Source organism: Danaus plexippus (genome assembly GCF_018135715.1).
Source record: "Danaus plexippus chromosome 9 unlocalized genomic scaffold, MEX_DaPlex mxdp_26, whole genome shotgun sequence".
Taxonomy (NCBI): Eukaryota; Metazoa; Arthropoda; class Insecta; order Lepidoptera; family Nymphalidae; genus Danaus; species Danaus plexippus.
The window spans coordinates 1,624,851-1,642,730 of record NW_026869848.1 but is presented as its reverse complement, the minus strand read 5'-3'; the positions used below and the strand labels follow the sequence as shown (position 1 = coordinate 1,642,730).

Here is a 17,880-nt window from a genome sequence, read left to right as displayed (position 1 = left end):
ACCATAGACAGCGCCGTGTGTTCGCTGACTGGGCATTAGAGCAGTTGGAAGTTGACGCCGATTTTGGCAAAAAAATCATCTTCAGCGACGAGGCGCATTTTTGGATGAATGGCTATGTCAACAAGCAAAATTGCCGTATTTGGGACGAGACCAATCCACACGAGGTTCACCAAGTGGCAATGCACCCGCAGAAAGTGACTGTTTGGTGCGGATTTTGGGCCGGAGGCGTGATTGGTCCGTATTTTTTCGAAAACGATAATGGTGTGGTCGTCACCGTCAATGGTGAGCGATACCGGTCGATGATAACCAACTTCTTTTGGCCTGAAATCGAGAATATGGATCTGGACAACATGTGGTTTCAACAGGACGGCGCTACGTGCCACACAGCACACGCTACGATGGAAGTTCTGCACGAGCAATTTCTGGACATGGTCATCTCGCGCGGAGGCGACGTGAACTGGCCACCGAGATCGTGCGATTTGACCCCGCTGGACTTTTTCTTGTGGGGTTTTCTTAAGTCGCAGGTCTATGCCAACAAGCCGCAAACCACCGATGCCCTCAAAGTCAACATACGCCACGCCATCGATCAAATACAGCCCGATTTGTGCGCCAGTCATCGAAAATTGGACCTTTCGTGTGCGCGCCACCAACCGAAGCCGTGGCGGTCATTTGAATGATGTCATATTCCATACATAATGGGGTCGATAGACCTTCCAAATGAAAAAAAAATTTCGCAAATATCTTTCCTACATGTATTTTTTTTTGCATTTCAAAGATCAAGCGCCATTAATGGAAAACCCTATATAATTTCAATCACATATAAAAAAATATTTAGACATATCATAGTTTTAGAACAGAGATCGTGTATTTTTTTATCTGAAGAATGTATTTTTTTTATTTGTGTCCCGTAACGTAATTTACATTCGCTCGTAATGTTGAGGATTCATCTCCAATCGTAAAACTAATTAAAGATCAATCGAACGTTCGATCTTACAGCTTAGTCAACGTAACAGTCATTCCAGTAACATTTCATTTGAATAAATAACAAAAAAGAGGTTAAATTTTTAAAATAAATAGTAACATGAGCTGTAAAAATATTTTAATTAAAACAACTTCGATTAAAACCCGCTGGTTTGTTGCTTTCTTTGAAAATACAGGTGTGTTTTCAGTATCGTATGTAGAAATACATTAATGACAGACATTTTTGCATCAGAATAAAAAGACGAACACAAAAGCTGTACTATAATAATGAATCCGTTTGTTTGTTTGTTTTGTAATGCTCTAATTATTATGTAATTATCATATGATTACCAATCTGTAGTCATTACTCTGGTAATATCGTACAATTGAGTAAGTTTATAGTACTAAAGTATGAAAGCGTGAAACAGTCTCAATAAATTTTATCAACGCTTTACTAGGCATGCTACATTTACGTTTTCTAAGTAAATTATATTAAATGAAACAATTAAGCAGTGTGTAATATAATGCCGTGAGCATGTACGAGGTGTGTTTACTGACTGGGCTCATTAATTTGAAAGCAAAATTCAACAAACCCTGCTTATGTAAGCACTAGTATGTGAATTCACAGATATTAGTTCAGACATAGCCTGTTTTGTTCATGTGTTACTTAATTGTAGATAGAAGTTCTAGAAAATTCTAAATAGAATAAGTTAAATTAATACATTTGAATCAAAACGATAGTATATAGATTTCATATTTAGATCATAATAAAATATGAGTCATCACATTTAAAGTTTTTCGTCATTTCATGAAATAAACGTAAGTATTATTTAAATATTTTATTAAAACATATAAGTAATTTACTTGATAATAAACATTTATATATTTAATTGAACTTAGCACTCGAATATGGCCTGACATAATTTATAAACAGTTTAGGCAGTGAATTAATTTCATAACTACGTAAATCGCAATATATCCCTTGTAATGTATGGGCACATAAACACTTCTCATTACCGAGTCGTACACGCAGTACTCGCAATAGTATTGGAGTACTTGACATACAATTGCGACATTCAATACATTAGCCATTACTAAACGATTTATACTGTAACGAGCGTCCGATGCTATTAAATTTGTCGCGGTGAGCTTTTTGCTCTTCAAGAAAAATTAATGATTTGAATTTTATATGAGAAAAATAGAATGCAAACAAATGTTTGATTGCAGACAATTTTATAATAATAACAACCGTAAATAACTTTCACGTTAATTAAGAACAATTGAGTGTCCTGAATTCTGGAGAATACATATTGCCCAAAAAATTGATGATTTCAATACATTAGCGTACCGAAAGACGTATGATGTAATGCTTTCAAAAAAGCCTAACCCATAAAAAATACGACGGTCATAACATAAGTTCATTCGCATATTGATGTCTTGGGACACACCTACCTATATTGAGATATTAATGGCAAGTTCAGGGTACAATGACCCCGGTTATCTCATACGAGCCTACCTTGCGTATCGTCTTGCTAATTCCGAGCTAAACACCTACGCGTTGACTGGGATTGGATAAACTAATACCAGTTGAACATAAATTATCATTAGATAATAAAGAGAGCTGGTTTAAATAACCACAGATTATCACACTAATCGTGATAGCGTAAGATGTATTTAGTTCTTTTTGTTTTAAATAAGAATATATTGCAGTATGTCATTAGTAGTACATGAGTTCTATGCTCTATCTAAAGCTATCTAAATACGTTAGTTGTGTATATCAATTTTATTATATATAACTATTTGTTGGCTCCCAAACTAACCCAAGTTTATTACCACGTTAAATATAACAAGTACATTTAGATCGTCACTTGTCTGTTTAAAAGTAATTTGTACGCAGCCCTTGTAAATTCTAGTCCTAGATGTTATCGTTGATTTCATATGAATGCCTAGTAAATGTTTATTATAGAGTATTTATGTCACAGCCGGTGCCAAGATTCAGATTAGCATAAAATAATTTACAAGTATTGTTAACAATCGGTCGTATGCACATAGGCATTGATATCAGCTTCCCGGAGTTTCGTGGGCGTGCGATCCGCCCTTATGCGATTTATTCAGTGCCAACTTATCATAAGACTATGGTTTACCATATGTAGGTGTCTAGACGATCACGATACAGATACCATTTCCATCGCAAATCAGACTCGAGTGCTTTATTTCGTGTGTGTAAATTTTTATCTAATTAATTGTCTATACTTAAATAGCATCGATTAGTTCCTAAGTGTTGACAGACGAGATTGATGATTGAAGATCGTTAGCCGATTATGTCAATTAGCAATACGGTAATATCGATACGTCTTAGTGTCGTATATGGGTGTGAAAGTGTTGTATAACATAATTATACCATATTGATTTTAATGGCCATCCCGGTTAAGTAACCTTATGCAATTATCCGATGCTACCTTAATTAGGATTTGAGAAACGTATTATGTTGGTTGATATTAATACGTTATAATATTAAATGCAACTAACATTGACATAACACAGTATTTGCAATTAAAACAGATTATGTCTTCATCGATATCCCTGTGTCTTATACGAGTCGTATAAGGTGATAACACCATATGTTGTCACGTGTTAATAGACGATTTTCTTTAACCGACGTGAAATATTGTACCATCTGTCGAAAAACAGCATTCCGTTTTGTAATCTTTGCAAACGTGTTAGAGTTTAAATTACTATTTACGTCTCGTTATGGAAGTGTCAGCATTAGAGGCTGTCCGGTGGCAATTGGATTGATGGATAGACTGACAGAGGCTAGGCCAGGTGCTCACGGCTGGTAGAGAAACCGAGAGATTACTTCATGATTCTGTATTCAACGCGAGTACAAACAGGGAATAGCGTGATGTCATTTAGCTGAGACTGACTTATGTAATATTTCTGGAATAATATATCATGTCTAGACTGAAACACGATTTTATTTTCTGTGTAATAAGTTTATTTACTACGAACGTAATCATTATTTTACCGGTTAATTATAATAAACTGAGTTCAAACGAACATGCTAGTTAAGTTCCCACTTGACTTCAGGTAACCTTTCTGTTCTGGTCAGTGTGTCGGTGTACTTGCCTACTTAGATATATACCTAATAATCGTATTTTATTTATATCTGTATATAATCCGCAAATGATGTAGCATCTTCCGCTATTACTATCGTCTTAATACTAATTTAACTCCGCAAAAGCTAACGACATATCTTCTGATATTTTGCGCAATACTGTCAATAGTATAATAAACTGAAAGTTGACTTCACGACGTCCAACTTCACAAGCTATATGTTTAGAATACCTCCAGAACAATACGATAAGTGATACATGAAAATAAATATTATGTTATAAATGGCAATGTATGGTGAAAGTATGCATTAGCATGTACTTAGTTTTACGATCCATCCCCACTATCGCCATCAATAACAATAATCGTAATAAAATATATGATCAATAAACTATTTGTTACAACCTACACGTACACCTTCAATGATAGTTCCTTTTAACTGCCAGCATTATGTGCCGGTATATTATAACATGTATGTGGCATTTATTATTCAAATATAAAAACGCTCTTTATACTACAAAAGCACGTGAATGCTAAACACACCAAACTGTAGCATCAGTTTTGAGGTATATAAAAAACAATCGTAAATAAATGGCATTTAGATTCAATTTTACAATGATTTACAAATAATTCATAAAAGAAAGATAAAAATAACTTGTTGCTTATCGATACATTTGTTATTTGGTAATATTGAGTCGAATTAGACTCGCGATACTGCAAAGCAAACTAAATGCCGCTGAGATTGAATACGGATAAGTTTAAATTGAGACAGATCTTTATAAATAACTTATAAAGACATTCGTATTTCGGAAAATAGATAAATAACTTCTGTATTTTGTAACGTTTATATTTGAGATTTTTCTAATCTTAATCAAGGTTTATGAAAATGAAAAGAATATTTTAAATAAATTGTAACCTCCAAGTCTAATCCTAAAACAAACAATACAAATCAAATTACGCTACTATGATAACACGCGATAGAAATCTGAATGAGGCATCTCCGCTCGTAAAAACCATTGTAAAGGTCATTGACCCCTCCGTGATTCATGGAGCCAATTTTATCTCGATACGAAGTACGCTAATGAAAGAATTATCAATGTTAAATGTTCTTTTTTTATTCCTTTCGTCTGATGTCCGTTTTATAGATAGGTGTAAACTGTTTAGACGGTGATGTTACCTTAATAACTGATAAGGGTCCAGTCACAATTTACACTCAGAGGCAACGTGTATAATAATATATTAACAGTTAATAAGCTATGCATTTAATAGTAATGCGTTTATTATTTGCAATTTGATGTCACTACATAAATTTAACTGTATGTTGTAAACCTAAAAATGCAGAGGTAACTAAAGACTGAGATATAGATAAAGATATCTCGAAAGGTGTTCAAATCTTGATATAATGTTGAATAAATTTTCATTTAGAGTACTTTGTTTGTTCTTTTTGTTTTTCTTATCGGAATCAGCTAAACTTAAAATAACGAAGTTCAGTCACGAGGAGATAAAGTGTGCATTTGTAAGCGCTTTGTTTTATTAATTAGGTGTGCAGGCTCGCTACGCAATACGGCCTTGGGCGTTAATTCATTGATTATTAACGTTACAAATTTTTGGTAGGTTCTAGAATCGTAACTCCACCTTTATTTTCTGTCAATATTTTAATTACCCACTGTTAATGAGTTCTAAGACTTCCGCGAGTATTCATTTAAATGAGACTAATATTTTTCGGATTACTAGGAGTATTTTATTATTTTTAAAAAACAACATACTACCGACGATTCGGTTACTTTGCAGCAACCGTGATCACGGACAGACGAGATGTTATTTTTTAGGTGAAAGCGAATACAAAGAATTACATTAGATTAGAAGATGAAAAAGTTCATGAACATGAAAAAGCAATATGAGAGCAGGCTTTGATAAAGCATTCAGGTATTTAGGAAAGGTGCAAAATATCGAGTGAGCCGTTAGGAGAACCGTGAAATGTCGAATATGTATGCAACATTCCTAAGAAAGGGTCTCAGTATAACCATTTGTGGACTAGTTACAGGTAACACGATAATATTGCCTTAGTAAATTCATTTATACAATAAATCTCATTAAAATAGCCATTCATTATTACCAAATTTAATATCCGTGTATGACCAAAATGGGAAATAGACAACGAGTTCAACGAAATAGAGGCAAGTTCTCAATGATTGTGATATATTCGTACAATCGTGACTCAAAATACCAAATAAACGGTTTGAAAGTGTCATCACTACATTATTAACTATATGACATCACATCGATGCTTAAAACACAACCCAAATACAAGGCGAAAACATCTCTCCGTGGAACGTAATAGAGTGCAGTAATGAATAAAAAAAATAAATATAATTGTGTTGAAATTGAATAGAAAACGATGAGGCAATGACGGAAGGGTCGTAAATCGTAATATCTGACTGGCGTGTAATAGTAAACTAATGATTTCGGAATAATCGCAATCATTAGGATTCTCACGCTTTCGACGGGCTTTATAACACGGTTTGCTTGTTGTACATCAAACGTAAAATATATAATTGAACTCTCTGCAATTGCGATCACTTGCTTTGAATGAAACGACAAACAGAGTAACATTTTATTCCGTATCGATGAAATTGAATTACATTCACATGTGATCGCTTAACGTTCGCAACATTGATCGCTCGTAAACTTATCTATAGTTTTCTCCTATAAAATGTACTTAATGTATACAATTGCATACGAGCGAACTACCATACCCCATAACATATTGAGAGAAAGTGAGTAACGATATAGTTATTCGGTTTTAAATCCTCGGGTTATTGAATATAAAGACATCTTATATTTGAAGTGTGTAACAAAGTTTTTGAAATTAGCTTTAAATGCAGTCAGATATAGAAACACAATTGAGAAAACATCTCCACTGACAGATATAGACATGAATTAATAAAACTGTGAAGTGAAAAAATAAAAAAAAGGACTATCACGGAAGAGTTCAGTAACCCGCCACGTGGTGTATATATGTGTGTGTAAACAAACGTTTTAAATATATAAATTAATAAACATTTCGAGCAGGAAACCCTTGAGTGTTTAAATATAGGGAGTTACTGCAGACGCGGCGACGCGCGGACATGCCGGCAAATGTTTACACTTTATATGAATGGACGCGAGTATCGTGGATACAGTTTAGAATTATTACTTTATTTAAGTTTGAGGGTAGTCGAAGAAAGGTTTTCCAGATAAGGCGGTATTTTGCACCAAAACTTGGCTGCTTTCTGTTTGTAGAGCTTATTTTAGTGATTTCTTATTTTTTTCATTATTGTGACTTGTTAATGGGATGAAATTGAACATTAAAAAATCACTTCTGAACTTTTTTTCAAAAATACATGAGAAAAAAAAATCGTTATTGGAAATAAGTAATGGTAATAGAAGAAAAAGTATTATAGAAGTACTATATACATAGGAGTGTATGGGCGAGCGTGTGATGGGTGTATGTGTGTTTGTTACTTAATCTTGAGAATTAATCCTTTATTGGGAATACCACAACCACTGTAGTATTGGTATAATAAATATTTAATATAAATGTTGAGGGAAAAACCAAAGTGTAACTAGGGTATAGCGTAGTTTTATAAAATTACCAAATCTCACCAGTCTCATAACAATCCAGTTAACCGCAACTTACCTGTAATCAAAGAGTATACATATTACAATGTGTTCTAAACATAATTCAATATGAAACAAGTCTTACAAACATACATACATTACAAACATTACTTTAAAATCTCAAAGAACCTATTTCTAAGTGAGACAGTCGGTTATTAAAACAATCGGGAATGTACATCAAACTGTGCTAATGTTTTCAATGAACAAACACATCACGTTTTAGATTAGCGGTTGTTCATTTTTTTATATATATAATACGAATTAATTAGAGAGCATACCACGTAGATAAAGAACTATATGGATCGGTGGTAACTTTCACTTGGCGTCATTATTTTACTTTCTCGATCGGAAGGGTATTAAGAAAGTATTAAATAGGGCGATAATTGAATAAGCGCTTTCAGCAGTCAACTATCAGTGTCAATGGCATCTCTGATAAGTGATTGCAAATCTAATTGGATTATTGTGAGCCATGAGCATTTATGTGTCGACTAGAGACCTGGTCCGTAGTCGGTTTCCGATATTTAAATTTGCGAAAAAGATTACATTGAAGACAAAATATCTTTATTTTAATGAAATCTTTGTGTCAATATAAAAAAATGTACAAACTTTATTAATTCAAATTCAGTGATGACCAAAACTTTTATTAACTATATAGATTTCATAATTAACCAAATATATGAAATTTATATTGAATTAGCTTTGGACAATGTTTTATCCGATCGAGATACTTAAAATATTCTCTCTATAAATAACTAAATGTAAAACTTAAATCTATCTGAATCGTGGGAAGATCTTTGACAGCCCCGGGCCGGCGCCGTCCCGCCGGAAGTTGAGCCGTGCGGAGCATGATACCTACATTTTATACAAATGCCTCAATTCGTCAAACTCTTAACATGTTTATTAAGAGTATGTGCATATAAAAATTGCAAAAATTCGATGAAATTAAGTGTAATATAAAATATATACAAAGCGATTTTGATTTTAATATAACAAAGACGAGGATAAGGAGTTTTTTTTTGTCAGTAAAAATATGAAAGCTAAATATAATAATAAATATTTTAGTATATTTTTTTTTCATTTTCTTTACAAATCCTCGACAACCTACATAGATACCTTACCGAAGAATCACTGACGGACATATTTAAATAATATATAAAATATATCCGCGATTCTCCGATCAGCGGCGGAACGAAAAAAGGAAGGCAACGTAATTAACGTGTATGTATACTCGTCATGAAAGTCACAATGACATGCAAAACGTTACAATTATCGGGCAACAGTATTCCGCTCTGAATGTGAGATTCACGCTTGGCTTGTATTGCGTGTAAATAACACAGTGATGTGTCTATAGAATTTTTATTACATTTCCTATCCTGTGTTATTTATATGGCCCGTGCCTTCTTAGTAACACAGTACACGTGTTTCGTGTTTGCTATAAATTAAAAAATAATCTTGCAAAACGATCGATTATAATAAATTAAGTGCACCGGTCGTCTTGTGGGTTTAAGAAAATAACTCCCGGTTCATTTTCAATATGAGTTGTGTATTTTCAATATGAGAGGGTAACTTTTTGTTTTGCACAGCGTACTGCGATTTATGCCTTGCGTTGGGCATGTACACGCATATCTTCAGATCTCTAGGTGTATACCGAGTGTATTCATTAGTCTCAGCTAGTATGTGTGTAAATAGAGCGGAAGCGCAACATACATAAGTCACCCTGACAGCTTGCGACTGGTTCTTTGTAAAATCGATTCGCAAAGTTACATGAAAAAATCCAATTAAAATAATTAAATCTCTGTGGTTGTATTGAAAAGCATGAAACAACAATGGCTTAACGTTTCACTACTTCAGACGGTCTGACGCTATGAATAAAAATGCAGCTATGAAAAATACATTCCGCGCTTTAAAAATATACGGTGCATCGCATCAAAGGGTGCTTGAGACGCTTTGTGCGAGTTTTATCTCTAGGCTCTCTGTGACGTTAAGGGGTGTTAGTTGACGAGTGGCGGAGGTTGATGACCGGGAGATTGCCGCAGGTCGCAGATTCTCAATCTAGAGCACCGAGACTGCATAATACCAACTTTAACACAAATGCATTTTTACTACAATTAAATAGATTGTATGGCAAAGCCACGTAGTACGGACCGATGACTTTTTCTCAGTGATAAATTGACTAAAGAATAGAACCTTACGAAGTGAAAAAGGCAAATCATAACTGTCATTGAATCGTACTGACAGTGAGTAATGGTAAGGAAGAAGTATTATAATAATACAAAGATAAAAAGCTAGCTAACAAACACGTTCCTGACATGTTAACTGTTTATTTATGGATGCTATAGTTAATTAAAAATAAATATCTCTTAACAAATAACACTGGCTGTAGAAGTAAAATAAATAAAAAAATTGTGCTGATAGTTACAAATGTACAACCTTAAGAGCAACAGAAATAAAACATCTTCACAATGGACGTACATTTTACACAAATGCTGTGGAATTGCACATTACTATTTGCACACTATCTACATACAATCGACAATCAATCGACTTTGGAGCGCGAACAACGTTACATTCAGAGAGGGTCAAGTGTTCCATGAGAATTACAGTGACTTATCGTGACTCGGATTCAAGAAATGTGTTAATGTTATCTCGTTTCTAAGGAAACGGAAACAAGGAAAATAACTCATAAGAGTGACTCGTGATCAAAATCATTTTTATGCGTTAAGGGGCCACGAAAATGTACCAGTCATCACTCTTAAGATTTATTTAATAATAACAAGAAAAGGAGGATAGAAAAAACACAATATTTTATTTACTCATCACACGTCCAGAATAAATATAAGAGATATATGAGAAAAGATTTGCACGTTTAGTTTTACCATATAATACAGAACAATGTTATCCATAATACAAAATGAGTATGTGTAATAACAAGAAGATTTTTTTGTAAATAAAGCTTTATAAACGACGCTGCGGATACATAGATGGTTTCTTTTTCTGCGGGAGAAAACTGGACATAAATTTTTGAATGATCCCAATATCCAGTTTAAAGAAAACCCTTAACACGCTGCAACAGTACTGTAATCATATTCCTGGTAAAACATTATATAAACACATATGTATATACTAACGGTATAGTTTAAGCAATATCGACACAGGGTAGTCAGGGACAAAAATAATTTCGCAGCAGGGAACCTTTTAGAGCGATTATATTTTTTGAACCTAGAACTCAAATATAGGGAATATATTTTATTGGTGAGGGTGAATTCGGGATGCTTTTGACTTACCTGGAACACTAGTAGGGGTGTCCAATATCACTATTAATTCTAATAACTACCGCCACCTTTAGGTGCTACTACGTACACTTCTTTCAACCCTAAAATATGGAATATGCCTATCTGTATGTGGACCCTTAAATTAAAAAGTGCCTTGCTCACGGTTCGCGTAATTTTCAAGTACACATTCGAGTCTGGAAAGCTTTTGTTGTTAAAAAAAAGAGATCTTGTACCCTGTCCTTTGATAGGGTTTTAAGTGTCTCTGTATGAGTGTCGAGGGGTTTACTCCGTTTTATACCTACTACAAAAAGTGATGTGAGGCTCCGGTTTTATACAATTTATTGATATCATTTTCTTTGGTTTCTTAGTACATATTTCTATTCCAAGTCTGTTTTCACGATAAAGTTAGCGTGAAATTAGTACCAACAGAATAAATCTACAAGCAGTGGTAAATTATTCGTCACAGCGCCTTACTTCATTAGCGGTGTATTGTAACGAATAACTCACCTTTCTCCACAACAACTCAAGGCGGAGATGGACATGCACCGGCAAAGGAACACTTCGGCTAAAATAAACCAAAGTCGTAAACTAGCAACTGTAAAACAAACAGATGCTGTTACAGGAGCAACAGAATGAGAGTATGAAAGTAATATGGCCAGGGACTGAGTGACGTAAAATACAGAAGAAAGCGGCTGCATTTGTCTACATGAAAAAAATTACTTATTTATTTGATTGTGATTTACATGCATGAAGCAAGATTGGATTGATTAAAATGAAAATCTTAATTAAGTACTTATTTGTATACCACTTTGATTTTTGGGTTTTACAAAAAGAATTATACATATATTTCTGTTGCATACTTTGTAGCATTTTTAAGTAATGTAGCAAATGTTATTATTTTAATTTTAGGAAAACAGTCATTCATATGACCGCAAAAGTCGAGGAATGACTTGTGACCTCTCAAAACGAGGCTATATCGATAAACAGTTATATTCCAGGAAAATTATTCGAAATGTCTTCCTAGAAAACTGTTGCAACAGTGATGGCAGCGACACGGTTTTTATATAAATTGCATTGAGATCTGAATAATACTTCAGTGACTACTATTTTTTGTACGATTCTTTACAAATGCTCACATAAACACACACACATAAACAAACAAACAGGGTTATTTATAGGTACAAAGTAATTCTCAACTGAGTCATTGTCGTAGTAAAAGGGTTTACAATATATGTCATGTGAAATAAAACAATCCGTATGTGTTGGACTATAAGGTTGCTAGTGGAGAGAATTTTTAAATATCTTATTTTATATGGTAATAAATAATCATGTTTCGTATTTGGCCTTCAAGAAATTAGTCAGCGTTTTGCCGCGACGACTCACTTTAAGTTGCGGACAATCAATGAATTAAGAAGAACAATAATTTTCTATTTATTGTCAATGTTACACTCAAACGTGCATTATAAATATAACATTTTTAATCTGTGTGTGCGCCTGTTTCTTAACATAATCGCACTATTTAAGTGCACAATCATTTTATTGAACCAATTAAGCTGAACTTTTGAATGTTCGTGTGCAGCTATTGTGCTATAATAATTCAAGGTATACTTTCTGTTCAAACTCAGTTCACTGACTGGATGACAATAGAAAATGATATCTGTTATAATTTAGATAATGTCTTACATTGCACAAGATTTCTTTTTAATGTGTAAGAGACGCAAACGACCAAGCGAATCATCTGATGGGTGTAATTATTTACAAATGTTGAATCCTCCGCTTGGATCAATGAAATATATATATATATATATATATATATATATATATATATATTTTATGTTGAAATCATAATATGATTTAAGATGTTAGGTTTACGATTACGGAACTGGTCATAAAAATACCTGACTTCTAAGATGACCCTCAACTTGACTGTTCTTAAATATACTGCAACATACTTGCAGAGCTAAAGTAATCGTTATTGTTTAAAATAAATGTAATTATCATAATTGATATGGTCTTTAAGTATAATTGCTTACTTTAACGGCTGCTATCCTCGATTCTCCAAATGCACTGACTCCATGATGTTGAGAGTGGCTTTATTTGGTTACACCTTCATTTTATTAATTCGCATGAGACATCTGCAGCTTACTAGTGATTCTTATCGACAATGAAATTTCAAGTAGCCACAATTATATTGTTGTTTAATGCGTCGGAACAACGGAGAGGCGACGAATTTATAGAAACAATAAATATTGATTGAAGCAGTAAATATGATAGATGATAAAACAGAAAGCCCTCGAATTTTTTACGTTATTTTTAACGTGCAATATAGATTCATATTAGCCTCAGTCTAGTCTCAGTCTAATGTTCGCTTACTGCAACAGTCACAATGACAGAAGAATAAAATATTAAAAATCTCCTATGAATTATTTGTTCGAAGGCAAACGCGGACAATACTTTTATATTATTTCATAATATCCTCATTAAAATAAAGCCGAATCCTTGGAGTAAAATGCCAACAACAATTATCATTTATTATTTTATATGGTGAAATAAATTTCGTTAAGCTTCATATATAAATTTTAACAAATACACTGTTATTATGTTAAAACAAATCTTTCAAAACAATTAACGTCAACTTCGAGAAAATCAGTCGGTATTGCCGGGGACCGTGGCGTCTTGGGAGTGTAATTACGTTGATTGAGTATAATTATTTGTCTTCGGCTTCAATAAATACAGGGTGAGGCTGATTATGATAGTCATAACACATGCGATAGTTAAATTACTGTTATGAATTATATATGATTGTTTAATGAAAAATATACTAACGACGTGTACAGCTGATATCGATTCATTTCCACTTATTGATGATATGATTGGATTGTTCGAAACTATACATTTTCTTATACTAAACATTGAAAGCTTCGTTATAAACATACATTTTAACGGAGCACTGATTCTGAATAAATGATATCAAAATTATAGTTAAGGTCGATAGTACATCCGGCTGGACGTACGATGGTACGTGGCTACGTTCCATTTACACGATAGTATTTTTGTTCGAAACGTCTGTTCATGATATATATTAAAACTCTCTATAAGCAATCGTTAAAATGTAGTTACTAATACAGTTACAATCTCTGTATATAGAGGCTGAGCATTCGATTTCATTTTATATGTTTCTATGTCCTGTAAATGTCAATGACTGAGTCAGGAAGTGCAAATGTTACCACATGGACGTCTGTGCTATTTCGGTCCTGGAATATTTGAAAAGAATATACTTTTATGAAAAGAAATAACAAATTATACTAAAATTTGTAATATGAATGATAAAAAATATCTTTGAGCCCTCCGATGCTACTAGTTTATTTATTATGCTCCGCAACACGACACGGAATGCTTTAAAGTTAAAAATAACGCATGAATAGCCCATATTATATGGGAGCAAAGACACAAAGACTTGAAAAAAAAAACATGAAATGACCATTTGAACATTCAAATGTCTTAGTTCTTATTCCGAGCTCGTTTATTTAGGTACCTGTTATCTTGGACCTTTTTCTCACAAGCCATATAGGTCTTGGATTCGTTGAGAGGCGTTTCTATGGAATAATTTGTTTGTACTGAAATTGGATCGTTTTAAAACTTGCGAGATGTGATCATTCGATAATGTATTCTACTGTCCATGACTTTAAGGCTATTCCACATGAGTGTGTAAGTTTGTTTCTATGTAATTTATTGTGCGCTACTTGACAATTACTCATCAACTTGTCGCGTCATTTTAATGAATTATGGACTAAGATGACATTATAAGCAATAGAGACACAAGTATTTATTTTTTTATATTATATTATATTATTATATATGTGTCAAAGAAATTTAGATAAAATTATTTATTTGTTACAATATATGGATTGTTGATCCTAAATTTTCTAAACTGATAACAAAAAAAAAACTATGAAGGAGCTCAAGAGCTTTATACAAGCATGAGGCAGGGTAATTATTTTGGTATCAGCAGGAAGAAAGTTCAAAATTGATATAACTTTATAGCATTTAAATTCGATTAGATTGATTATACAGATTTAAACAAAAATATGAAGAAAGCTAAAGCTAATATATGTCATAATTAATAAAACTACTTTGTATATAAAAATATAATAACTGTCCTTCGACGACTCGCAAATTGACTATATTTAGTAATTCATGTGTCGGAAAAAAATATATTAGTTATAAATACAGAAACCATTTACAGAGGCGTTTCATACCGGTTTACTAAAAACAACTTTTTGTTAGAAGCATTCTTGAACTATCTCCTTATATATCTTATTATACAGCAATCCATCACACACTTGTAAAAATTATTAATTTTATTTTACAAGAAATACTCCAGATGATTTTATATAGAACGACTTTTTTTTATTTAAACATTAGGAATACTTTTGATTACTTTAGACGAAAATTACATAAAATAATATTACTTTATTAATTAATAATAATAATAATAATATATTTAGTGGCGATCCTTTTAAAAGGAGCAGACAAAACATTAAATTTTAATGGGCACTTAGAGTAATTCTTGGCAGTGAGGAGATATGGCCAAGGAGAATATTTTACGATTTTCAGATACTGCAAGTAAACGCCGTATGCGTTTGCCAAGAACCGAAATCGAGTCGAAATAGTTATTGGAAGGTGAAGGGTGAAGGAAATCTGTATACATATTTATAGTATACTAGGTTTGTTCGAGACTTCGAGTGGAGTTACTAATTACATGTGCATGTGACTTCAATAATATGCGCAAATACTATGAAGTGTTCCTGATATATTATTTTAATGTTTCCTTTCATTCCATTCTATAGTTGCGTGATAGGAAAAAGATATCGTTTCAGGCGTCCATGCATCTGAACGAATTGTAGCCTTCACTATGCTAGTATATACAGTCATAATGTATGGAAAAAACAAACAGTTTGATAATTATATCCGTATGAACGGTTACATCATTTCAATTGCTGCCACGTGCAGTTCACACACGCCATACATACAGACGACAAATTTAAATAATATATATGTATTAATTTTTTTATACTTTGTTTCACAACTGGTAAATGGTAGTAGTAGGTCGTAAGTACAAATAATGATGTATTATATAATTGTCTTCGATGAGGGGCATTTTCTTAATTGGAACCGAATTTGTATGAGACGTAAATAGATATTACATATTATAATCATACCAATTGCAGAGTTGATTGTGGAACCGCTCTCATATTAGTTGTGTTAGTATCGGATTAAAGAGGAATGTTATTATAGATGTGTAAGAAATTTTTTAATAAATCTAAAGTCAACAGTGATTTTATTTGACCGTAAGTTACTTTTTTACTTATTGTATCAATACAAAAAAGGTGAATGAATCATTGGCATTACATTCCAAGGACATATCAAACGGATCTCAAAGAAAGCCTAACGTCTTATTACGCAACAGTAAACTGAGTAAGGCAATTCGTCACCATCAGTTCTCGGACAAGCGAAACGATCACGTGACGTCACGCCACGTGCTTTGTATCTGCTACGAACGATAAAGCTGTGTACATACATGTAGTACACACAGTAATAACAACAATTAAGATAAATATACACACGATTAGATCACGTATTTGCATTCCCATGTCATCTTCATTGGCTAAATGCATTTACACAGCGTGTAAGCCGCGTAGGTGCTAAAAATTAAATATTAATAACATACAATTACACAGAACTGGTGTTAAAGGCCACGGCACGGTGGAAAGGGCGTTTAATAAATTCATGAAAAATAAATCGATTACCGAATCGAATCAATAAAACCGGATAACCGATCGCGTAGAGGTAATGGACTGATAAGTAAAACGAAGGTAATGACATAATGACTTCACGTATCGTAAATAATGAAAAGGCATAAAATGCATTAAGACAAGCAGCCTTAACACCTCTGGTTGCATTTACTAAATATAAAGTAATCGTTTCGCACCCGGTTTTACGGCCTCAATGACCATAAACGGCATTAACTGAAGAGACGTGATATTGTTGAACTAACAGAGTTGATCGAATCTTAGACATCTCGCTCAGACTGTTATAGAAATTATATGAAAAACTATATGTAATTTAAGTTTCAATCAAACTTAATTGATAAATCTCTTATATTTGGATTACCTATATAAGGATATTTCTGTGATTAATGCTCTAACTTTCTCCATGTGCGAAGAGGCCTTTGCTCAGCAGTGGGCTCCTAAAGGCTGATGATGATGATGATGATATTAGTGTCATGGAATCAATATGTTTTCTTTAGTGAACAAGTTTTAATGAATATATTTTTCGATTAATTTAAATATGCCGAGGATATCAAACGAATAATAATATATCATTAGATGGGTGCAATGAGATGTTCTGCTGAAATAATTTTATATAAATAAAATATTATACACTCATATAAAACAATAGGTAGGAAACAAAAGGAATTCGAAAGCAGAGCATGTTAATGATAACAAGATATTGCTAATAAAATTACATCATTCGTAACGGAAGTATCACAGATATTTTCATATAGTTTGTGGGTGTTGCATGTTTTATATCGAATCATTATTACTTTTTCACTTAAAAAAACCATTTTGCATATCTCAGTGAACTAAAGTCGCCGAGGGAATATAAAAAATAACGGAATGCGAAGAAAAGTATTAAATGTACATAAAATGCTGGCACTCACGGACATGATTCGATTTAATACGTTTGTTTACTATACGAAAATAAAAACAAATAATCTGCACCGTCACGTAACAGTGGAGGGGGCGATGACTCCATAACTCAGGTTGCACAATGAGTATGTTTGAATTCTTAATTGGTATAAATTAAAACCCGC

The 17,880-nt window shown here is 33.1% G+C and overlaps 1 protein-coding gene across 15 annotated transcripts in view; it reads right to left on the bottom strand.

The window, feature by feature from the left end:
• Positions 1-17,880, bottom strand: part of LOC116767309 (rho GTPase-activating protein 23) — a 174,129-nt gene that overhangs the window by 58,691 nt on the left and 97,558 nt on the right. The window contains exon 1 of one of the 15 annotated variants that reach the window (XM_061527516.1): positions 7,717-7,753. The exons of the other annotated variants lie outside the window; for them this stretch is intronic. Coding sequence (XP_061383500.1) covers positions 7,717-7,725 — 9 coding nt within the window. The 5' untranslated portion in view covers positions 7,726-7,753. Of the gene's footprint in view, positions 1-7,716; positions 7,754-17,880 lie in introns of those variants that run through there. 15 annotated transcript variants of the gene reach the window in all.